The sequence below is a fragment of the Mastomys coucha genome, unplaced genomic scaffold (genome assembly GCF_008632895.1).
Source record: "Mastomys coucha isolate ucsf_1 unplaced genomic scaffold, UCSF_Mcou_1 pScaffold22, whole genome shotgun sequence".
NCBI lineage: Eukaryota > Metazoa > Chordata > Mammalia > Rodentia > Muridae > Mastomys > Mastomys coucha.
This window is the reverse complement of record NW_022196905.1, coordinates 117016992-117042535: the sequence shown is the minus strand read 5'-3', so window position 1 is coordinate 117042535 and position 25544 is coordinate 117016992. Positions and strand designations below refer to the sequence as shown.

The 25544-nt window shown below is 47.1% G+C and overlaps 1 protein-coding gene across 1 annotated transcript in view; it reads right to left on the bottom strand.

Moving 5' to 3' along the window:
* The window catches only part of Wdr66 (WD repeat domain 66), a 75190-nt gene that overhangs the window by 1973 nt on the left and 47673 nt on the right, over positions 1 to 25544 (bottom strand). Inside the window, exons 19-23 of the mRNA XM_031391149.1 lie at positions 25112 to 25275; positions 21895 to 21985; positions 21525 to 21668; positions 2557 to 2785; positions 640 to 741 (exon numbers count right to left, since the gene is read on the bottom strand). Coding sequence (XP_031247009.1) covers positions 640 to 741; positions 2557 to 2785; positions 21525 to 21668; positions 21895 to 21985; positions 25112 to 25275 — 730 coding nt within the window. The remainder of the gene's footprint in view (positions 1 to 639; positions 742 to 2556; positions 2786 to 21524; positions 21669 to 21894; positions 21986 to 25111; positions 25276 to 25544) is intronic.

Here is a 25544-nt window from a genome sequence, read left to right as displayed (position 1 = left end):
AAAAAAAAAAAAAAAAAAAAAGCCAGGCATGCAGCCATAGCTGCACATGCCTTCAAGCCTAGCACGTTGGAGGCAGCAGGCAGATATCTGTGAGTTTGAAGCCAGATTTGAGTTCATAGTGAGTTCCAGGCCAGCCAAAGCTACATAGTAAGACTTCGTGTCAGAATAGAAAAGAAAAGAAAGAGAAAGAGAAAGAAAGCCAAACACTAGAAGGAGAGAGGAGAGATGAAACAGGGAAAGAGAAAGAGACAGAACTTCGCTTCAGCTTGGAGATGAGTTTGTACACCTACCCAGGGGTCTCCTCTCCGTAGCGGATACACTCTACCCTCCAGAGTGGCTGATGTTCATCCATGCAAGCCAGAAAGATAAAGAATGGCCCAGAGGAGTAAAGAAAGGAAGAAAGTCAGAAGGCAGAACAGGACAGGCAAAGTGGGAATGAATGCTCTCATCCGGCAGGCACAGCCACGCACGGCTCACTGACTCCGTCATCCCTTATTCATGGGATTCCCAGCTGACTGACGCTGTTGTGTGTGCAGTCTGAGGAGAGTGGCTGGAGTCGGTCCGGAGGAACAGATGCACTTAAGTCTACAACGAACGGCGAGTGGCAGCTATGAGCCCAGACAAAGGCAGACTAAGTACCTTTGGTGAAGGTGGCTGCAGGCTCGGATTTCCACCCCTCAGGAGTCAGGCCAAACAGAGTCGCAAAGCAGTCAAACATCTCCTCTTCTGTCATGTGCTCACCTGGGCGGGCATTGGAGTGTGACAGAGTCTGGTTAAGTCTTGGGCTCTGTCTAAGGCTGGGGATGAGAATTAGTAGGAGGTCTTTTTTGTTTGTTTGTTTTGAGGCTGGGTCTCATGGATCACAGCCCAGCCTCCAACTTACTAGAAAGCTGAGGGTGACTTTTTGATTCCTGATCCTCCTGCCTCCGCCTCCCAAGGACTGGGGTTACAGTTTCGGGTCACCGGGGTCCCGTTTGTGTGGTCCTGGAGATTCAACCCAGGGCTTTGAGCATGCTAGGCAAGCACTGTACAACTGAGCTACACCTGGAGCCCAACTGGGACCTTTTGATCTTCCTGCCTCTGTTCTCAAGTGCTGAAATTACAGTTGTGTCACCACATCTGGTTGGAGATTTTTTTTTTTTTTTTTTTTTTTTTTTTTTTTTTTTTTTTTTTTTTGGTTTTTCGAGACAGGGTTTCTCTGTGTAGCCCTGGCTGTCCTGGAACTCACTCTGTAGACCAGGCTGGCCTCGAACTCAGAAATCCACCTGCCTCTGCCTCCTGAGTGCTGGAATTAAAGGCATGCGCCACCACTGCCCGGCGAGATCTTTTTAAATTTCTTTATCTATCTATCTATCTATCTATCTATCTATCTATCTATCTATCTATCTATCTATCTATCGATGGATCGCGAGTGTGTGTGTGTGTGTGTGTGGAGAGAGAGAGAGAGAGAGAGAGAGAGAGAGAGAGAGAGAGAGAGAGAGAGAGAGAGAGAGAGAGGCCCTTACTTGTTGTGGGTTCTGGGAGTTCCCTCCAACTACTGTGTGGGCTTTAGAGACTGAACTCTGTGCCTCAGCCTTAACAGTAAGTGCATTACCGGAGGAGCCATTTCACTGGCCCCTAGCCAGAGAGCTTAAATACAAGTATTCTATGATTTCTTTAGACAGAAAGATAGATCTATGGAGTCCCATCTGTCACGATACTTCCTTATATAGTGTTCCAAAGCTAGGGAGAAGAGGCTGGGGCTTGTAGAAAGACGCAAGGTGACTGGGGTAAGGAAGGTTGGGCTCCACTTAATTTCAAGCTTCCTCATCTCAGTGCTCTCTTAGTTTGCAATAAAAAAGCTCCATGCCTGTCAGATATGCAAGACAGTACAAGACAACCCCTCCATCAGTGGAGTAGATAGAAATAGATGTTCCGTGCTTGATATCAAGAATTCATCCTGACCTTGGGATTGCCCATGGAGACTGATAAACTGCCCAATACCTTGGTTTTACAAGTCAAGCTTGGTGTGGTGGTGTACGCCTTCAATCCCAGAAATAGGGAGGCTGAGGCAGGAGAATGGAGAGCGCTCAATAGCTCAAGGCCAGTCTGGGCCATAAAGCAAAACAAGTGACCGACCGGAAGGCTAGGGAAGCTGAGTATAACTATGTACTTTTCCTTAAATATTTTTTTTTTAATTTTGTGGGTGGGTGGGTGGGTCGGAGAGCACATGCCATGGCCAGTGCTTAGAGACCAGAGTATAACTTCTTCTACCAAGTGAGTCTGGGGGGTTGAACTCATCGGGCTCTGTGACAAACACCTTCACTCTGCTGTGTCGCCATCTTGCTGGCCCATGAATCCCGTTTCTCACTTCTAGGTCAGGGACCTTCTCATTAGCCCACCCTTGTCAGACACGAAGACAGCACAAGATGACCGTAGACCGTAGCACAAGGGGCCCTACCATGTGAGTGTTCATCGTGACTGAAGATGCCAAGGTGTTTGCCTGCTCTATGGCTCTGTGTGCTGGGACCGGCTGGAGGAGAGGCTACCGGATGTGACATCCTGGCCTTGTCTTACCTTTAGTTTGGAGCAAGTTCAGGAAATCCTCTCTCCGAATAGCCTTTTTCCCTTCCGAATTGGTGAAACCAAGCACGTCAAAGCTATTCTGGATGCCATCCATGGTGTTGCCAAACGGTGGCCTATGGTTAAGGTAAACTTTGAGGAAATCTGGTAAGTTGATCTTGTCGATCAGCTTCCCAGTGTCCACGTATTCGCCGAATTTGATCTCATTAAACATGTCCTCAATCTAGAGGAGAGATCAGAAAGTAAAATGAAGACTATGGTCAACATAAACAAATAGTTGGCTATTAAAAGAAAAATTACTTGGTTAGGCCAAAAAAACACGTGAAAACTGGAAAGGAACATGCGTTTGTGGGTTACAGTATGTCCTCCCCACCCCAGGACGGATGCTGAAGTCCTAATCTTGGGGACCTTATTAGAAATGGGGTCACTGCGGAGGTAATTATAAAAGGAGGTCACGCTGGAGTAGGGTAGCTTTCAATCCAATATGTCCATCGTTATACCATTGCAGCTTGGAGCTGAACACAGTGTGATACCGAGCGAGTACACCTGTTCCCTCAAGGTCAGGGAACAGAACGCAGGCATCAGAAAGTGGGAGGAGCCCAAAAGTAGTCACTGACAACCATCAAAGGAAGCAGGAGCATGTGGCTCTGCTGACACTGATTTTGCATTCTTTCAGAGGACAAAATTCTGTTGTTTTAGCACATGCCAAGCACTGGATCAATAATCTTATTATTATTATTTATTTATTTATTTATTTAGGTTTTTCAAGACAGGGTTTCTCTGTATAGCCCTGGCTGTCCTGGAGCTCACTTTGTAGATCAGCCTGGCCTCAAACTCAGAGATCTGCCTGCCTCTGCCTCCCAAGCACTGGGATTAAAGGCGTGCGCCATCACTGCCCAGCAAAGACTTCCTTTTAAAATGATCTCTATGCATGTGTGTCTCTGTGTATACATGGATACACACATGAGTGCAGAGTCCTGTGTGTGCCAGAAAAGGGCACTGAATCCCTTGGAGCTGGAGTTACAGGTAATCATGAGCCACCTGATGTGTAGGTGCAGAAGAAATCAAACTCTGGGCCTCTGCAGGAAGGAATGGCAAGCACTCTTAACCCAAGCCATCTCTCCAGCCCCTAATTTCTTGTGTTTTACACCACTCAGTCTGTGCCATTTTGTCTTGCCCTGATGGTGTCACACTGCTCATACCATGTGGGCTGTCATGAATGCTATTCAACTTTGTCACCTTTCACCCTGAGGTCTTGCAGTGAATCTGTCAAACTACTTCCTCACGCTGACACATACACACTCATTTGTTTTAAAGGCAGAGTCTAGCCAGGCATAGTGGCATATACCTGCTTCCTTGTGATCAGGAAACAGAGGCTACAGTATGCCTTAGATTCAAAGCCAACCTGTGCCTGCATAGCGAGTTCTCAGGTAGCCACGGATAGACAGAGAGATTCTGTTTCAATAAACAAAACAAAAAAAGTACTTCCCAAGAACTTTAAAATGGGTCTGGCTAAATAAGTATAGATTTCAATGAGAAACTCTAATACATAATTCACATCCTGATAAATTGTTTTTATTTAAATTAATTTATACAGCTAGCTGTTGTGATCCATGCCTTTAATACCAGCACCCAAGAGGCAGAGGCAGGTGGACTTCTGTGAGTTGGAGGCCAGCCTGGTCTATACAATGAGTTTCAGGCCAGCCAGAGCTACATAGTGACACTCTGTCTCAAAAAAATAAAATAAAATAAAATAAAATAAAATAAAAAAGAAAGAAAGAAAAGGAAGGAAGCAAGAAAAGAATTCTAAGAAATGCATTAAAACTTATTACAACCTACTAGAACTGGTAAGAGGTTTCAGGATATGATATCAGTCTATGAAACTCAGGAGTAGAGAGATGGCTCAGCAGTTAACATTGGTAACTGATCTTGCAATGGGCTCTAGCTTGGTGACCATCACCCACATGAGGGCTCATAACCGTCCATTAACTTCAGTTTTGACCCCCTCTTCTGACTTCAGCAGGTACTGCATGCACAAGGGTCACATAAATACACGCAGGTCAAACACTCATACACATAAAAGTTCAATATATAAAAATCAATTCTATTTCATATACTGAACACCACAAAAATTAAGAAAAGAATTCCATTTCATTATTATTTATTTTTATTTGTTTATTTACATATTTTATGTAGATGAGTATTCTATTTGCATGTATGCCTCTGTGAACTCATACACACACACACACACACACACACACACACACCCTTGTGTATATTTGGAGGCCATGAGGATAACTTGCTGGTATTAAATATGGATCCTGGATATTGAATTTTGATTATCAGGTTTGCCAGCAAGCACCCTTACCCACTGAGCTATCTTGCCAGCCCTAGATATTTTGTAGTTCATAATTTTAATTTTCATTTATTTATTTTTTATTATTTTATTTTTTGAGATGGGGCTTCATTGAGTAGCCCTGGCTGGCCCAGAATTCACTATTCAGGCTGACTGAAACTCACAGAGATCCACCTGCCTCTGCCTCCAGAGTACTAAGATTAAAGACATGGGCTGTCAAGAAAATAAAATAAAATAAAATAAATAAAAAGGCCAGGCGGTGGTGGCGCATGCCTTTAATCCCAGCGCTTGGGAGACAGAGGCAGGTGGATTTCTGAGTTCGAGGCCAGCCTGATCTACAGAGTTAGTTCCAGGACAGCCAGGGCTACACAGAGAAACCCTGTCTCGAAAACAAAACAAAACAAACAAACAAAAGACATGGACTGTCATATCTGACTTAGTTTTTATTTTTGCTAACCTAACTTGGAATCCAATTGCCTCAAGCAAGCTACTGATTTCTTTTTTCAAGCCGCCAATTCACTAAAGAAGAAAATCATCAGCACCTCTCTATCTCCTCCTGTGTCCCTTTCCTCGGACACCGTGGACCTCAGGCTGAGTGGAAAGGGTATCTGAACTTTCCATTTCTCCCTATCTCACTGGGGGATACAGTCTTGTTGCTTGAGCCCGCGTCTCTAAACCAGGGGTTATTTACTTTCACTTCAATGCTTCCACTTTCACGAGATTGTTGAAAACCTGTTGCTTTCAAGCTGTTCCCTGTGCAGTTAACAGCCTTGGGGGAGGGGAGCCTTCATTTCCACTCTTTTCTCAAAACAGAATTCTGCTGCTTAGATAAATGCAGTCAGGCTGGAGGAGAAAAGAAGGCGTGACCAGGTTTCCCCTACGTGTGGAGGAGAACTGTTGGATGCTGGCAGCCCCTCAGCTCTTGGGAAACAGCATTATTGGTTCAGAGGAAGTGTAATTGAAGCTGTGTACGCACTATGTGTGAAGACACACTGTTTCATAGTTAACATTTTACATTTGACACAATTGCACGATGCTGCATTAGATTATACATGAATTTTATACTTATTAAACACTGTTATCATATTAACATGTTATGCTATACAATTTTCATACTACAAGGCATGTTATGGATGTGCACTATGTATGTGCTTGTGCCAGAAGGAACCAGAAAGGGGTGTTCGATCCCCTAGAACTGTAGTTACTAATGGTTGTAAATCGCCCTGTGGGTGCTGGGAACTGAACCTGGGTCTTCCTTTACTGTAAGCTCCTAACCTCTGGGCCATGTCCCTGGCAGACCTGTTTGAATAACTGTAGTGATCTTGGGGCTGGAGAGATGACTCAGCAGCTAAGAGCACTGGCTGCTCTTGCAGAGGACCCGGGGGTTGATTCCAACCACCCACATGGCGGCTCACAACTATAACTCCAGTTCCTGGGGATCTGATCCCCTTTTCCCAGCCTCTGTGGACACCAGACACACAGGAAGTATACAAACACACGTGCATCTAAGATACCCATACACACACTTAAAAAAAAAAAAGATAAAATGTAAAAATTCTGATATTTAACAGTAAAGCTATACACACACCACTACTTACTTTAAGTGGAGAGTAAAGTTACAATTTCAGATAACAGATCTTCAAATTCTTTGTTTTTCTTTTCTCTGAGTAGCCCTGGATGTACTAGAACTTGCTCTGCTGGTCTAAAACTCAGAGATCCCCCTGCCTCTGCCTTCTGTGCTGGGGTTAAAGGAGTGCATAAACATCTGGCCTATCTTCAAATTCTAACACTGCCTTTTTCTGTGTATGGGATCTTTGGTGCATTACTTAATATACCTTATGTTCAATGTTCTTGAGAGAGGGGAGCATAGTATAACACACATATAGGCACTGGAGTAGTTTTTGCTTTGTTTAGTCTGGCTTTTAATTATTGTTTGAGACAGATCTCATGTAGCCTGTACTAACTAACAGCAGACTTGCTATGCAGTAGAGGATGCTGTGAACTTCTGATCTCATTGACCTACGCTGGCTGGCGTGCTTGGTGTATGTGGTGCTGGGGATGGAGCCCAGACCTTCCTGCAGGCTAGGTAAGTACTCTGCCATCTTAGCACATCCCCATCCTGCACTAGGTTGTTTTGAAGCACACACGCGCCTGCCCAGAGTAGGGACTGAACCGAAAGTAATTATACCGCGATTATTTTTTTTCTCTATGTGCTTTCTGATTAGAATTCATGTAATTACAATATAAATTATAATTCTATGCTAATGACATATGATCAACTTTATAAGTAATAAGTACATAAATTATAATACATATACATTACTGACATAATGTATGACTTAACTCAATTCCTCAGTAGGGGCCTATGATGACAAAGGAAATTGACATGTCTGCATTAGCCATACCCAGAGAGTCCCAAGATCTCAGTGAGTGTTCTCGGCACAAACCAAGGATCACTGCTTGGGCTGGCAAGATGGCTCAGCGGGTAAAAGGGATTGTGGCACATGCCTGGCTCCTTCAGTTCGATCCCCGGTGAGAGGCTGACTCCTGAGAGCTGTCCTCTGACCTCGACACGTACAAATCACGCAACACACACGTGATAATAACGCTAAGTGATAAAAGTTGGCAGCTTGGCATCCCCGGCAACTCCTCCCTGAGCCTGTTTGCCGGCGTCAGTGATGTAGACAGGCTCTGCAGTACGCCTAAATGAAGTTCATGCTTAGGAGGACGACTGTGGGGATGGGTGTGGCCCTTCCAGTGCCTTCTGAATGCCCTCGTGTGAAGGCCACTCTGGAGGTTCTGGATGCTCAGCACGGAATGTCCTGCTTGTCTGCAGCTGGGCTAGGTACAGTATCCGCTGAGGCTGTGGTCCATTTCATCCACCTGCAGAGTTTTCATAGTTCCGAGGGCAGCGTCTTGTGCCCAGAAATTCTGATTTTATTAGCTGGGGGAAATACTATTTAAAAGTTCCCCCAGGTGATCTGAAGTGTGGCTGAGGTTGAGGAGCCAGGCTTTTAAGACCAGAGTTCTCAAACTGTTCAGGCCAAAATGGCCTGGAGGGCTTGTTAACAAGAGGGATTCCAGGCGGGCAGATTTCTGACTTTGAGGCCAGCCTGGTCTAGAGAGTGAGTTCCAGGACAGCCAGGGCTACCTACACCCTGTCTCAGAAAAAACAAACAAACCAAACCAAACCAAACAAATAAACAAGAGGGATTCCAACTCAGTGAGTCTGGGGTTGTGAGGAGAGAGTATGCTTAGTTTACAAGTCCCCAGGAGGCTCTACACTTAGAACCAATGTTCTTGACTGGGGGCAAGGCTGGCTCACAGAGGTGACATGAAGAACAGAGTTAGCGTCTAGCCTGTGGCTTTCCGCAGAGCGAGGGCAGGTGGCAGCTGCAGTGGATGAGCTGGTTGCTTGGGTTTGCATCTGTTCCCCTGGGAAGCTGCAGCAGCGGCTCTCAGCTCTGCTGCCTCTGCTGCCTGGTGTTAAACAGGGCCTGACCTCAGAGCTGCTCAGAGAAACATGAATGAGGCCATGAGTGAATGGAGGAAGCAGGGACGGGCGATGGAAGGATTTCTCTTAAAATTCACAAAAGCAGGACTGGAGAGGCCACTCAGGAGTGTGCGCTGCTCTTGTAGGGGACCCAAGTTCAGTTTCTAGCACCCATGTGGGGCAGCCCACAACTGCCTGGGACTTCAGCTTCAAAGGACTTGACACCCTCTTTTGGCTTCTGAGGGCGTGAGCACGCACGCACACACACACAAACACACAAACTTAAAAATTAAAAATCAGTTGGACTTGGTGGCACACACCTTAAATCCCAGTACCTAGGAGGCAGAGGCAGGTGGATATCTGTGAGTTTCTGGCCAGTCTGATCTACAAAGTGAGTTCTAGGATAGCTAGGGATATTTAGTAAGATACCATCTCCCACCCCTTCCATGGCTCGGCTCCTAGGGCTGACACACCTCTGGTTTATGTGAGGTAGAATATTTAGTCAATGATTTCTCACCTGACCAATCATTTTAAACATCTGGACCTACAGCATGCTGTCCCTTGTTGGTGTTGCTACCCCAGGCCCTGCACCACAAGGGTGACCTGTTCTTGGTGGCCTGTGCCCCTCCTACAGAACGATTTTCCTTCAGCCCCACTACTGAACTCCAAAGGCCTTTTGGTTCGCCATTTCTGTTGGCAACCACGGGAAGCCACTGGGGGCTTTCGAATCATGTTTTATAGTTAAGTTTTATACGCTCCCTATTAAGTGGAGAGGAACCTGATACACTTGAACTGGGGCCATCCCTGGTTGTTTTTTTTTTTTTCAGAAGGCAGCTCTGGGTGGCCCGGCTTGTTTCCTTCTGTGAGAGTGTCATGGCCTCACCAGGCTAGAGGACTCTCCATACCTCTCCGTACTCCCTCCACCCTATTCCTGTCGCACATAACTCCCTGGAACATCCTTGACATAAGGAAGTCAGTCGTCCATCTGCCACATCACCCAGGTCCTGGCCCTTTTCCATTTGTCCTCTCCATTGTTTTCTCACTGATGGGGGCAGAGAAGGAGTGCTCTGGAGAGGGTGATCCACAGCCAGGCAGAGATTCTCCCAGCCTTGCCGCTGCTCGTGTAGGGTTCGCTCTGCTCCTAAAACTACAGAGTAGTCTCCTCTCATCCTGGGGACATGTCCCCCTAAGACCTCAATGGATGCTGGGATAGATGCCACAGAGAGTGCTAAACCTTTAATAACCATTTTTCTTTTACAGAAAGGACCTCATAAGTAGTCCAGGCTTGCCTCAAACTCTACAGGTAACTGGAAAATAACCTGGAACTTCCGATCCTTTCTGCCTTCCCCTGCATGTGCTGGGAGGATGGGGGCCACCGAGCCCGTTTACCATGGCTGCACTTTTTTCCTTTTTTCGAAATAATAGGAGGTGCTTTCCCCGCAGAAAGGCTGTAGCTCATTCACTGGGACATATAAGTGCACTATACAAACGGCCTCTTCGTAATACACACGGACAAGATTTGTTCTTACCACAGGTTCTAGAACATGTCTTTTGGCTCATTGTTATTGTCAGTGTTTTGGGGGCAGGGAGTCCAACCTATGGTATTGCACGTGCTTGGTGGGCACTTTGCCCAGCCCTTCTTCCCTTATGAAGCAGAGAATATTTACCTTTCCAGAATAAAAGAAGCCCTTAGCGGCTTCTCTGTTGTCCTCACTAGGGAGCCTTTCAGTAACTTGACAGTGACAGATTACACTGTGGTATTTCGACATGTGTCAGGCTACAGACACAGATACTAGGTGACTAATGGGGGAAGCATATATAGCCCGCATACTTGTAGAGATTTTAAAGCGACGGTCCTGCCTGTGTGCCAAGACCTGTAGCTGTTCCCAAAGTCATGAGAGTCGTTAATCACTCTCAGAAATTCTGATCAGTTCCTGGGCACCTAAAGTACCCAGATGGAAACTGGTTCAAGTTAAGAAGATAACAGGGATAGAAATTCACCCCACAGGCAGATATAAAACTCCCACCTAACTTCTGCTCCTTAGTACATGCACAAGAGGAGTGGAAAGCTATGCACACAAGAACTGTGTAAGGCCGGGCAGTGGTGGCGCACGCCTTTAATCCCAGCACTTGGGAGGCAGAGGCTGGCGGATTTCTCAGTCCGAGGCCGGCCTGATAGCATCGCGTATGAGAGTGCTATGCTAGAAACAACCCAAATGGTCACCAACCCCTGAACATACAAATAAAATGCGGCAAATTCACTGAACAGGATATTTTTTTTGGTTTGCTTTTTGTTTTTTCGAGACAGGGTTTCTCTGTACAACCCTGGCTGTCCTGGAACTCACTCTCTAGACCAGGCTGGCCTCGAACTCAGAAATCTGCCTCCCTCTGCCTCCCAAGTGGTGGGATTAAAGGCATGCACCACCACAGCCCAACGAATAGAGTATTTTTCAGCAATATTCAAGGGGATCAAAAAGATAGCTCAGGGTTAGGAGCACTGAGTTCCCTTGCAGAGGACCTGGACTCCAGTACCCCTATGGTGGCTCACAGCCATCTACAACTCTGGTTTCAATAGGTCTAATCTCCTCTTCTGAGCACCATAGGCATCAAGCAAGCCTATGGGTCCCAAGCATACCTGGAGGCAAAATATTCATTTGGGTAAATAAAACAAATAAACCAAAAATGTTTTTGAAAAGAACCATCAATATCAACATCATCACTATCATTATTATCATCATCACCATCACCATCACCATCATCATCATCATCATCACCATCATCATCATCATCATCATCAGGGCTGAAGAGAAGGTTCAGTAGTTAAAAGTAGTTGCTACTCTTTCAGAGAACGCATAGTACAGTCTTCTGACCTCTGTAAGCGACTGCGCTGATGTGCATACACATGCACACACACACACACACACACAAACACACAAGTAATTAAAAAATAATAACAAGAGGCAGGAGGATTTTCTGAGCAGTTAAGAACATTTCTTGTCCTTGCAGAAGATTCCTGCTCAGTTCCCAGCACCCACATGGTGGTTCACAACCATCCATAACTCCAGTTCCATGGAATCTGATGCCCTCTGCTGATCTCCGAGGGCATGTGGGTAAAATACTTATACAGATAAAAATATGCCAAAAACAAAATAAAAAAAAAAAACAAAGATATTAGTAAGGTGTGGTGACACACACCTTTAATCCCAGCATGAAGGAGGCAGAAGCAGGCGGATCTCTGAGTTCGAGGCCAGCCTGGTCTACAGAGTGAGTTCCAGGACAGCCAGGGCTATGTACAGAGACCTTGACTCAAACAAACAAGAACAAACAAAGACATTAAAGCTTAGAAAAAAAAGAATGGGGCTAGAGAGATGGCTCAGTGGTTAAGAGCACTGACTGCTCTTCTACAACTCCTGAGTTCAAATCCCAGCAACCACATGATGGCTCACAACCACCCGTAATGAGATCTGACGCCCTCTTCTGGTGTGTGTGAAGAAGTTACAGTGTGCATAAATGTAATAATAAATAAAATATTTTTAAAAAGAAAAAAAAGAAAGAAAAAAAAAAGAAAAACAAGCACGAAGGCCTGGTGCCCGCTACATTCTTAATTAATCTTGAACACACCATGCCGAGTGAACTAAGCCAGACATATCACATACCGTATGCTCTATTTTTATGCAATCAGGAATAGACAAGGCTGCACAGACAGAAGACAGATTGGCAGTTGCCAGGGCTGGGGGAGGAGGGGCCGAGAATGGCTGATAACAGGTATGGGATCTCTTTGGGGGATGATAATATCCTGGGGCTCACGGGGCAGATGACTGCACAACTCTGTAGGTACCCCAAATGCCGATGCACTGCACACTCTGCATACAGTGGGTGCACTGTATAGGGTGTGTTATGTTATGGTAAAGTTGTTTTTTTTTTTTTAAAGTAGGCGGAGCCATGGCAAAAGCAAGCAACACAATTGTCCAATTCTAGAACGCTGGTATCTTAGGAAACGTATTTCCTTACCATCACTGCGCCCCATCCAGCCTTTAGAAGCTGGTAGGGATCAACACGTGTTTGTTGCGAAAGCTTCAAAAAAAAACAGGGACATGAGAAAAAGTGCATGTCCTGGGCAGGGTATGGCTCAGTGGTCAAGTGCTAGCACAGAAACAAACAAACAAACAATCTAGAACCCCAGAGACATGCAGGGATCAACATCTCCACTTTGGAAATTATCGTTCCCTTTGTACCAGGGCACACATGCAAACACAGAAGTCTGGGCTCACTCAGCCTGGGTGGTCCAAACTGGCTCAGTAACAGAGTGGCAATGCAAACTTCTTCCATGCTCCGAGCCTCACTTTTATCATCTGTAAAATGGGCACGGTAAATAAAGCAAGGGCCTGCATGCTTCCTGAGGCCACTGAGTGGACCAAAGCCCACAGTGCACACTGAGGTAAGCAAGAGAGAAGCCTCCCTCCCAACCCCCGCCTCCATCTGCTTTGCACTAGGTGATATGGTGTCATCACCGGCTTGCTTTAACCAGTGGCTCACAGGCATTCTGGGATTTATTTACTTAAATGCTCACATATAAATACTTTTGCTGGCCGGGCAGTGGTGGTGCACACCTTTAATCCCAGCACTTGGGAGGCAGAGGCAGGCGGATTTCTGAGTTCGAGGCCAGCCTGGTCTACAGAGTGAGTTCGAGGACAGCCAGGGCTACACAGAGAAACCCTGTCTTGAAAAAAACCAGAAGTACTTTTTGCCTTGTGGGAAGCTAGCTGGGTGACCATCCTGCTTCAGCCTCCCCTAGGACTCTGGTCCATTTCTCTTACCTTTAGGATGGGAATAACCTCCCGATGGTACTCTGCAGACCAGGGCCCAGCCTTCTATGGGCCCCAGGCGCTTTCTCGGAAAGAGAGAAACTGCCCAGGATCCCCTTCTCAAGTTCCCCCCTCCATATGGGTGAGCTTGCAGTAATTGGCTTCCATCTCTACTCCAGCTGGGCCCTCCGGTCTAACAGATGAGCACACGGGGCTTTGAGAGGATCTTGTGTGTTTATCTTCTGGTCTTTTTGGTTCTGAGTACAAAGGCGATCCAAACTATGCGCTGTTAGTTTAAGGACACCGAATAGCACCATGACCTCGGTACCAGCCCCTCCTTGCTTCACAACCACACTGCCTCGCTGAGGGGGAACAGGGAAGGTGGTTAGCAAGCAGGCTTTCGCGTGCAGACTCTTGATGAGCTGACGTGCATGCCCTGGAGAAAGAGGCTGAGAAGAGCCAAGGAGAACGCGGTTGTTACCAGGGCCCCCAAGGCAGGCGGAGGTGGAAGGGGAGAGCCCTGTGGGATGGAGACCAGCCGGGGAGCCTCACCGTGGGTGGTCACATGCCGCTTGAGGTAAATCGCTGTGAAATGAGGTTATGCATGACTCTTTCATGCACGTCTCAAGAAAGTTCCTGAGAGAATAGGTTTCAGTGTTTGTGTACAAACCAAGGAAGAGAGGAGCATCAGGCCTGGCGTGATATTAAGAGGGCCGGAGCCTGCTGACTGAGACCACCTCGAGGTTTCGGTTGATCCCAGAGGCCCTAGCTGACCTCAGCCTGTACCTAGGAAGTAGGAAGAACACTCTCCCCGACCTGTAGCTCTGAGAAATGGGTGTGTCAGTACAGGCTTGGAACCTGTTCCTTCAGGTTAGGCACACAAACATACAAGTAATAATGATAACTATGACTATTTGGGGGTATGGGGGTAGGGGAGAATCGAACCCAGGGCTCTCACACTTGCTAGGTAAATGTACTACCACGTAGGTACCAGTGAGTTCATTTTGAGACAGGGTCTCACTAAGTGGCCCAGAGAGGTCATTCTCCTGCATCATCCTCCTGAGTAGTTAGGATGACAGGCCTGCACCACCGAGTTGGACCAGTTAAGTAATTATCCAAATAACTAGAGCCCCCTACCCTTGAACTCACTGTCCCCAAAGACAGAATCTTTCTTTTTTTTTCTTTTTCTTTTTTTTTTTCCCCCCACAGAATCTCAAGATGTATCCTAGACTGAGCAGAGTCTATGTAGCTGAGGTTAACACCAAACTCCTTCCCTATCCTCCTGGATTTACCTCTCAAGCACTGGGGTTACAGGGACACGCCTGATTTTACGTGGTGTTAGGCACGGGGAACCCAGAGCTTGACTGATCCCAGGCTAGCCAATCGATCCCAGGCTAGCCGATCAATCTCACTCTCAAGTAGCTCGTGCAGGCCTGCCTTATTTTGTCTACCCAATCTCCCATCCTTGGGCATTAGAAGTGTTTCAATTATTTTAAGAATTGACTTAGAGGCTGACGAGATGGCTCAGCCGGTAAGAGCACTGACTGCTCTTCCAAAGGTCCTGAGTTCAAATCCCAGCAACCACATGGTTGGCTCACAACCACCCATAATGAGATCTGACTCCCTCTTCTGGTACGTCTGAAGTCTGCTACAGTGTACTCATGTATAATAATAAATAAATCTTTGGGCCAGAGCAAGCAGGGACTGAGCGAGCAGAGTTGACTGGAGTGAGTGGGGTTGACTGGAGCCAGCAGAGGTCCTAAAATTTCAATTCCCAACAACCACATGAAGGCTCACAACCATCTGTACAGCTACAGTGTACTTGTATACATTAAAAAAAAAGAAAAGAAAAAATTCATTTATGTGTATGGGTGACTGTGTGCCACATGTGTGTCTAATGTCCTTGGAGGTCAGAAGAGAGTGGCAAGGTCCCCTAGAACTGAAATTATAGACAGCTGTGAGACATATGGGTCCTGCGACTCTAACTTGGATCCTCTAGAAAAGCGGCCAGTGCTCTTAACCACTGAGCCATCTCTCCAGTCCAGGTTTTTTGTTTGTTTGTTTGGTTTGGTTTGGTTTTTGTTTTTTCAGTTCTTGCTGTCCTGAGATAACTGTCCTTTCCCTGTGGGCATCATCTTACATGTGTGAGATTTTCTCTGGAAGAGACATCCTTTTTATTTTAATTTTTAAAAGTTTTGTTTTTCTATGTGTATGAGCATTTTGCCAGCATTTATCTCTATGCACCACATGCATGACTGGTGCCTGCAGAAGCAGAAGAGGGCAGCAGATCCCCTGGAACTAGAATTACCAGACAGTTTGTGAGCCACCATGTGGGTGCCAGGGATTGAACCTTGGTCTTCTGGAACTGTAATCAGACAGCCTAGCCATCTTTCCAGCCTCCAGGATACATCCTTAAAATGAGATGTATTGGGGCTGACAAGATGTGTAGTGGCTGAAGGTGCTTGCCACCAAGACTGACAGCCTGGGTTCAATTCCTGGGACCCACCTGGTGGGAGAGAACAAACTTTGGGAAGCTGCCCTTGACCTTCACAAATATACCTTGTCCCGCCACACACACACACACACACACACACACACACACACACACACACACACGTACACACGTACACACCATACACCCACCCCACCCCCAACTCGGATATAAATAACTGGAAAGTCAAGCTATTCCTGTCTAAACGTCTAAACACTCCTACACAATGCCACCGCCCCTGCATTTGCCCGGTGCGTTGGGGGACTTGGTAATGACTCTGAGATCAGGCAGTGATGCCAGGGCTCCACTTTTCTCCTCGTCCTTGCGGCTGGATGAGGCCACTGGGCGCCATTTGCTCGTTTACTCACTCGTTCAATTAACATTTGCTGAGCGCCTGCTATCTGGGCCCTTGCTGGGGGCGCATATGTTCCTACCAGGATTAGCCTTAAATTTATGGAGCCGAGAAGCTGCTGCACGGATGTTAACTCACGACAGAACGTGGATTACACAGTGCTGTGTAAGCAAAATGGAGAGGGGGCTGCAGGGAGCCGGGAGCGAGTGTGGCGCATGGGCTAGCCCCCCCCATCAGAAGGACATCGGTGATAGAAACTGGAGACTTAGTGCTGGCTCTCCTAAGATGTTACACACACTGCCCACTGTTCATAAAACAGGAATCGGCATACACCTGTCATCTATACTACTACAAGGTCCACATGGGGCTGGGGGACTGCAGCCTGAGCTATGGAGGGAGGGATTCAGAACAAGTAACACAAACGCTTGGGAGACTTCCTTCAATTAGCCACTCTAGACTCAGTAGGGCTCAAGTTCCTTTCTGTAGAAGAAAGGGGGCGGGGCCAGGAATTCTTTGAGGGAGGCTTGTGTTCTTGTGAAACTAGACTTCAATTGCCATATTAGCTTCGAACCCAGAGGTGGCTATAGTCAGTGTGTGAGCCCAAGCTAGCTAGGCCAACTTCTCCTTACACCTTCGTAGGGAAGCCGTGGGGGAGGGGTGGCGGCACGGCAGGGAGGGGGATGGGAGCACAGTTATGTTTTTGTGGGAGGAGTTCCATGAACCTCAGCAGAGCCAGGGTTAGAAATTTAAAAGCCCTGGGGGTGGGGGTGGGGGAATTTAAATTACTACAAATCTGACATGAGAAAAACAGATCAGAAACGTCTCGTGCTTCAGACACCAACAAGCAGGTGAGCTAGCAAAGACTTCACACTGGTGTGGATCGCGGGAGCTTCAGATGATGTCCCCAAAGGGGAAATGCATTTGCTCGCACAGCACTGTGTGTGTGTGGGGGGGGGGTGCCTACAGCCCAGCGGTTCTCAACCTTCCTAATGCTTCGACCTTTAATGTTATGGTGACCTCCCCAGCCTTAAAATTATTTTTGTTTGTTGCTACTTCATAGCTGTGATTCTGCTACTGTTATGAATTGTAATATAAATAATTTTGGAGATAGAGGTTTGCCAAGGGGTTGAGAACTGCTATTCTAGCCCAAGCACATGTTTTTTTGTCATTTGGTTTTTTCTTTCTTTCTTTCTTTCTTTCTTTCTTTCTTTCTTTTTTAATGAGGCAGAGTCTTATGTGGCCCAGGCTAGCCTACAACTTGCTACATAGCTGAGGATAACCTTGAACTTCTGAGGACTGGAGAGACTGCTTAGTGTAGCTGGACTATGGCTACTTTGTGGATTCCTTTTTCTTCCACTTTCCTACCCTTTTAGCCCCCTAACACTAGATAAGAGAGAGAGAAAGAATAGAGGAGAGCCGGGCAGTGGTGATGCACACTTTTAATCCCAGCACTTGGGAGGCAGAGGCAGGCAGACTTCTGAGTTCAAGGCCAGCCTGGTCTACAGAGTGAGTTCCAGGACAGCCAGGAACCCTGTCTCGAAAAACCAAAAAAAAAAAAAAAAAAAAAAAAAAAAAAAAAAGAAAGAAAGAAAGAAAGAAAGAAAGAAAAAAGAATAACATCAGGGATTGGAAAGAGGGCGAGGTACATTATCATTAGACTACTTCCTGATGATTAGGGGGTCAACTTCATGTTGTTTCTGTTTTATGAACGACTCCTTAAACAAACCACGGCGGACAATCAACCAACAATCCTGAACAACCAACAACCAACAACAAGCCACCCCACCTGTATTTATGTCCCCTCTGAAAAGTCCCCAGAATTCTAAATGTCATCGCACAATCACAGAAACTATCTGCAGCTGGCGACATTACCCCTCCCCCACCCCCACCCCCACCCCAGCTTGAGCACGAGGCAAATCATAGTCAGCTGCTGTGGACAGTCTGAAGCAGCCCCACGTCCCACACCTGGGGTTAAAACAAAAACACATTCTTATAATATTTCTGCTTTTGTTTTTTTTTTTCTTCAAAGAAACCTGTCTTAAGGTTTTACAGACACCATGTGTACAGACACCATGACCAAGGCAACTCTCATAAGGACAGCATTTAATTGGGACTGGCTTACAGGTTCAGAGGTTCAGTCTGTTATCATCAAGGTGGGAAGATGGCAGTATCCAGGCAGGCATGGTGCAGGCAGAGCTGGGAGTTCTACATCTTCATCTGAAGACTGCTAGAAGACTGGCTTCCAGGCAGCTAGGACAAGGGTCTTAAAGCCCATGCTCACAGTGACACACCCACTCCAACAAGGCCACACCTCCAAATAGTGCCACACCCTGGGCCAAGCATACAGAATCATAACTCCAAAACTGTCACTATAGCTTAGTGTTAGGGTGCTTACTGAGATATGTCAAACCCTAGGTTCTGTCCCCAGCACAGAAAAAGGTAGGGGACCTTATATTCTGGAGCCGGTGATTGTTTAGCCAGAGGCAGGACTATGAAAGGGTCAACTACACTCTTTTCAGACACTCACATGGCCCAGGGCTAGTTACCCACAAAGTCATCACAGAAACACCAGAGGTGGGTGACCACCATTGTCCAGTACAGAGCTAGGGAACGGAACCCACATGCTAGAGCGCTCCACCCCTGGGCTACATCCAGGGTCCAAGCAGAACCTCAATTGGGAACTGTTCAACCCTGCCCAAGTCCTCTCTGTAAGGGTGGACTGAGCCTGTCTCAGACTCTAGAAAGGGTTAGTGGCTAGGCCTAGCAGCCTGGGCAGTGTGAGCTTCTAGACAGTGATGAGGTAGGCCCTACCGCTACCAGGGGGTAGCGGGTCCTGGAAAGGAGGCTCATTCCTGTATCTGGGTCAGTGGCCTCTTGGGCACAGGCAGGTGTGAGGAGAGACCCCAAGGAAATGCGAAGGCAAGTGAGGCCCAGAGAGAAGGATGCTTCCTGCAGTTACATGTGAGCCTCTGGGTTCAGTTGAGCTGCACATTGCCTCTACTTCAGACATGGATTCTTTGAACTAAGACCAGGCATGACTTAGGTACTTGTACCTTGCAACCAAAGAGGATTCCTGACAATAATCTTGCAGTGTGTGTGTCAAGGTCCTTTTTGACAAGTGGCCCTGGGAAATGCAGCTCAGAGCCTGTAGAACTTGGACTGGGAACCATGGAAACAGAGATGTTCACTGAAGCTGTGCTGCTACAGCCAAATGCTCCAGACAAGCCCAGCATCCGACAGCTGAGCGAGGAGTCCATGAGGCCTACTGCTCACAAAAAGGCATAGCACTAAGGCAGGGGCTTTCCACACAGCTGTATATCTAAAGGACCCTCAGCAGATGAGACCCTGGACTGCCAGGCCCCTGTCCCAGCTGGCTGTGGTCCTCAGCTCGTGGTGGGGCCTAGGAATCCCATCTCACCCACCTGACAAGTGTTCAAAGTACTTCTGATACGACGTTCCGTTTGGAAAGCAATATCTAGGAATATTGCTTCGTAAAATACAGCTGTGAGGGGCGGGGGCATAGAGTCATACCCACCTCTGATCCCAGCACTTGGGATGCAGAGGCAGGTGGATTTCTATGAATTTGAAAGACTGGCCTACACAACAAGTTCCAGGCCAGAGTTACATGAAGAGACCTGTACTGGCTGGTTTTGTGTGTCAACTTGACACAGGCTGGAGTTATCACAGAGAAAGGAGTTTCAGTTGGAGAAGTGCCTCCATGAGATCCAGCTGTGGGGCATTTTCTCAATTGCCTCTTGTGGGTGGTGCCATCCCTAGGCTGGAGGTCTTGGGTTCTATAAGAGAGCAGGCTGAGCAAGCCAGGGGAAGCAAGCCAGTAAGGAACATCCCTCCATGGCCTCTGCGTCAGCTCCTGCTTCCTAACCTGCTTGAGTTCCAGTCCCAACTTCCTCTGGTGATCAACAGCAGTGTGGAAGTGTAAGCTGAATAAACCCTTTGCTCCCCAACTTGCTTCTTGGTTATGATGTTTGTGCAGGAATAGAAACCCTGACTAAGACAAGACCCTATTATCAAAAGACGAAAGCCAAAACAAAACAAAACCACATTAAAACAACAACAACAAAATCCAAGATAAATTAGCCTTGAATTCCTGGGTTCAGCCCCCAGAATAACAGGACAATGTAATACCTACCAGCTCATGGAACACTTATGTGGGTTGGACATGCTTTCTAGGCCATTCATCACAGGTGAGTGCTACCACATTGGGCTGGCAACAGGGCCTTAAAACTAATGTTCTCTAACACAGTCCAAGTTCTACTTGGACTGGGAACCATGGAAACAGATGTTCACCGAAGCTGTGCTTCTGCAGCCAAATGCTCCAGACAAGCCCAGCACTAAGGAATTTTTACCACCAAGCTCACAAAACACTGGAAACTTAGAATGTTAAGGCTATCCACATAAATACACCATTACCAAATCCATATGTGTAAACATAGTTTAAAACAGATTTATATTATATGTGTACTTATACCATATAATGCCAATTCTTTGTTAAAAAATACTGATAAGACTACATCACAGGAACAATAGAAGAGAATTTACCAAAATATTAAGTGATTTTCTCTAATAATTTCTATTTTTGTTATTTTGGTTTTGGAGACATGACAGGCCAGCCTCAAATTTGCTATGTAGCTAAGGACAACTTTGAACTTCTGAAGCTCCTGCCTCCACAAGAGCTGGGATTACAGGTGAAGTGGTATTCTTTGTATTAATAATTACAGAACCAAACCTCAGCCACCTCTGAAAAACACTTAAAGTACAACTGCATCCCACAGCATCAAACATTTAGCTAAGATTTCACTCTTACATAGAAAGAATAAACACGCCCATCTCACTAGTGTCCACATTTGTTTTTGTCTTTAACAAATAGTACAATTGTACAGAAAACAAAAAATTCTTTTAAAAATAGGCTTCTTTGTAGTTTATTATCAGCAAAGGTCTGATTTGTGTATCTATTTTATATACCAATATATCCAGAATTGGGTAAAAATTACTTGGGCAAAAAGGAGCTGCAGGCCGGGCATGATGGCACACACACCTTTAGTCCCAGCACTCAGGAAGCAGAGGCAGGTGGATCTCTGTGAGTTCGAAGCCAGCCTAATCTACAGTTCGAGTTCACGTACAGCCAGGACTACATAGAAATCCTGGTTCCTTCTTAGTATCTGCTCATACTCACACTGGCCAGAGAGCTAGTCAGCATAGGTTTAGGAGGCCCTGATGCATCTAACATCACACATGCACAAGGAATCGGTCTTTGGGACAGGACACGTCTTTCTTTACCTCCAGTCGGTTACTCAGGAGCTCACCGTAAGTTCTCAGAATCTTCTTGCTGATCTAGTTACTTGAGAAAAATGGTGTGATTCCAGGCTGGCTACAGAGACTCTTCCCAGAAGCACTTGTTATAAATAGCCCCCACCCCAGCACTGATCTGTTTGCCTTCTACCCACCTTCTCCTCCGATGGGTAAAAACCAATCGCTCTCATGACAAAAGGGAGCTCCGACAGGCAAATGTGTTCCGACACCTGCCTGGTCTCCATTGTATCGATACCTTGACTGCGGATCTGAGAGTAGTAAAAATAGTCCTCCAGCTCCTGTGTCAAAGGAAGCAGAGACAGCGCACAGTTCCCTCTGAAGTCACATACGTTCCCGAACGGGATGGGGTTTGTATTTTTTTTTTTTTTATTCCCAGAAAGTTCACTCTGAGCTCAGTGTGGGAGTGGAGCTTTGTAGAAAGAGCAAAAGCGGGTCAGTCCCCAATGTTTGCCCTACAGCCTTGACTAGTTGCCCCCAGGAAGTGTTCACTCTGATGACAATTACCCTGTAGAATTTTCCTTTCCTGCCACCAGACACCAGACCATAGAATGGGGTCAAGTCTTCACCCCCGAGGGAGACAGCCGCCTCCAGGGCCCTGGAACAATGGAAAACATCACCATTAGGGAGTACTCAAGCGTGAAGTCACAGAGCCACACAGATGGTGGCCTCAGAAGGACACCCGCAGCATCTGTACAATCAGGGTCTCTGCAACTCGCCTAGGAAGGTCCTGCGGCGGGGCGACAAAGCCTACGACAGAAAATTCAATTTCAAGTGTGGAGCACAGCCATGCAGGGCACCCACCTTGATTAGGGTGATGTTCTCATTCTTATGACACGGCAGGCGCCTGGCAATTTGTCTGTAATCTTTGGGGACCACATCTCTCCTGGGGGTTGGGAGAGGCTCCAGTCTGGGACCTCAACCCTCTAAAGCAGAGCCCAGCCTACCAATGCCGAAGGGCTGGGGTGCTGGGCAGGTGCATTGCCAGGGTTAATTGCTTCCAGAAAAACCTGAGAGATCACGGGGACCTGTGCCAAGCGGATAAAAATAGCCCTCTGCTCTCTAACACAGGGTCAGAGTTTCCAAAAATAGGCCCTTTGAATGGGAAGAAAACCTACTTTTGCATGAGATCAACCAACTTTCCCTCACACAAAAGGCAAATAATCTAAAGTCAGTGTTCTTTTTTTTTTTTTTAAAGCCACTCACTGGATTTCTGCTAATTCAATGAACTTCTAGAACCCAGTTCAGTGAAGACCCATGGTGGGGAAGTCTCCAGAACTGCAGTCACTGGGGCCTGCACGTGAGGCCCGACTCTTCCTGTCTCTGAGCTGTGTGACCATGAGAAATAGCCACCTCTGCTCAGTTTCCGCATCTGCAGAATGGGTAGGGTCATATGGGGCTGCCATAAGAATGAAATACAAGGATCCGCCATGGGGCCTTTTGTTTTTCTCACAAACCATTTCCTTACTTGAGCCATCAAGAGACCCCTTTGGAAGTTTAGGGACCTGAAATGTGGGGATAAGAATCGCACTGACTCTCAGAGAATGGCAGTGAGGATGGAGTCAAGATGGCTGTGTAAGACAGCCAGGGCCGAGCCCAGAATCGCATCTCTGTCCACACCAAAGGGCTGACAAGGGCCAATGTGTCCCTACTGCCTCAGCAGAACCACAACACGTCCTCTGCCCAGCTAGTGGCTCCAGCGGAGGGACTGATGCATTTCTTTTGCACACACGAGCCTGAGGTCATCTCCTCTGGGTCCCATCTTCACCTTACTTCTTATCTCTGACAGGAGGCTAGCAGGCCATCAGCAAGCCCTTTCTTTTCTGTGGCCTCCAGGCCCAAATTGGCCTGACCAGGTTGGAACCAGAAGTGACATGGGAACCTGTCATCACCAAGAACCCCCAAGGGAAGACTGCAAAATGCCCTTGGCTCCCCAGGACAGCTCAACTTTCTGGGGTCTCGACTCTCAGATGACTTTATCTTTTGTCCAGTTGATATAAAACTAGCTAGCACGCGTGTCCGTGTGGCCTTAGGAATAGAACCTGGAGCTTCGGGCACACTAGGCCATCGCTCTACCAAACTGAGATACAGCCTGGGGCCCGCCCGGTAGAGGACTGTAGTGTTTACTTACTTGGTATTCTTACATTTCTTTCCATTAGTGAAATGCTGAACATATTAAGTCACCAGAAGCAGCAATAAAGTGCTAATTAGTTCATAATGATCCTTTGTCCCCACAACAGATTAAATTGAAATTCTCAGAAGCCTGGATTCTGGCCAAGCACAGGGAAGCTTTCGGAAACCCCTATCAGATCCCACATTACGACAAGAGTCGGGTGGGGGGCTTCACCTCCCCCACCATGTGCCACTGGGCCCCATGGCAAGTGGGTGACATATGGAGGAGCTCATGTGGGGACCTGTTGGGGTGGGGGTGGGGCTTCTGGGTGGAGAGCTAGTTCACTTCCAGTTTCTGAGGACCCCTCCCCCAGTTCTGTGTGTGTATCAATTCACTCAGGGTAGCAGAGGCAAAAGGCAGAGTTGCGATTACAATTTGAAGCCATCACGGCAACCAAAACAGATTTTTGCTTGCTATTTTCACTCAAGTTCGGGGTAAGAAGGAAAGCGTTAACATCTGCCATAAAGAGAAAGATTCGAGCTTGGCAGATGGCAGGGGCGGGCGTTCCTGGGACAGGAATCAGGCTGCTTTCTTGAGGGAGGGGCCTCCAAGTAGTTTCCGTCTGCCTCTAAAAGTTCGAGTGGACAGTGGCATCAGAAACACGAGCTTGCTGCCCACTCGTCTGCTCTTCCGTGGTTCTGGTCACTGCATTTGGATGGATGAAAAGGTCATCTTGAGTCCCTTTTCAGGATGGAAGGGAAGGCAGGCGGCCCTAATGTACAGAACCTTTAGCTCTGGACTGGTCACTGCATTCACATATGCAATCCCTATAAAAGCTGTCACCCCCATTCACAGACAGAATCTAAGGATCAGAAACATTAAGAAAACTGCCCAGATTCTAGAACAGGGACTCCAAGCTATATTGAAACCCTTATCTCTTTGACATTAAAGTCCCTGATATTTTTTGATGTCCAAATCCAGAATTTTCCAGCCCTGCTTTAGGCAGAGCAGGTCCTCTCTCGGGGCAGGTAGGGGCAGAGGAGCCAAAGGCAGCAGATTCTTAACTCCTCCGGACGGTTGTTGCAATGCCCACGTTGGGGACTTGGCCTTGGTCTCTCTGGCCACAATGACTATGTGCAGATTCTGAGACACACTTCCGGGAGCCAGGTGGAGCCAGGTAGAGCCAGGGGCATTCTTGCCTAAGCTGGAAATTTAGAGCGTGGCCCAGAAAACTTAACGGCAGCCTTTGATCTGCACACTGCCACCAGGAAGCAGCCCGAGAGCCAGGTACTTTTTTTGTCCTAGCACAACATGGTATATGTAGCCGGTACTCTAAAACGGTCGGTTGTAATCAAATGAAAAGATAGGGTCTAAGGGACAGAGCAATGGCCGTTAAAAGCATTTCCTGTGGGTGGCTCACAACTACTACATTAACTCCAGCTCCAGGAGATTCAACGCCCTCTTCTGGCCATCTCAGGCACCCACATGCATATGTACATGTGCTTTCAAGAGCACACACACGCACACGCACATGCACACGTGCACGCAAATACATCCCTTAGAAAGAAGTCTACATTTCCTTATGGGGCCAGGGTATGTCCCTTCACGTACCCTAAGTTAATTTTCCACTGCACCACGGAGCGATCTTGGCCTCCCGCTGTGAAGGCAAAGTGGCCATCATAGGAAAGGGCCAATCCGGCCACCCCGTTTGGGTGGCAAACGACAGCACATGTCTTGTGTGGGTTGCCGTCCACCGGTAAGATCTGGAGCCCAACCTTGAAAGGCAAGTGGAAATAGATACTCAGACGTGACTACCTGAAGTCTCAACCCTGCCAGGCATACCCAAGCCTGGAGTGAGACGCCACCCTCTGGTGCAGACATCCCTAAATACAGGTCTGTGTGACATCTGTGTCACCTCCAGATGCTGTACTATTCACACACACATCTGGGGCCACCTGTCAGAGACGACTTTAACATAGATCTAGGTGCAACTGGTTTGTATATCTTCCATGCAAATTAGATTCCCCACCCACCCACCCCCACC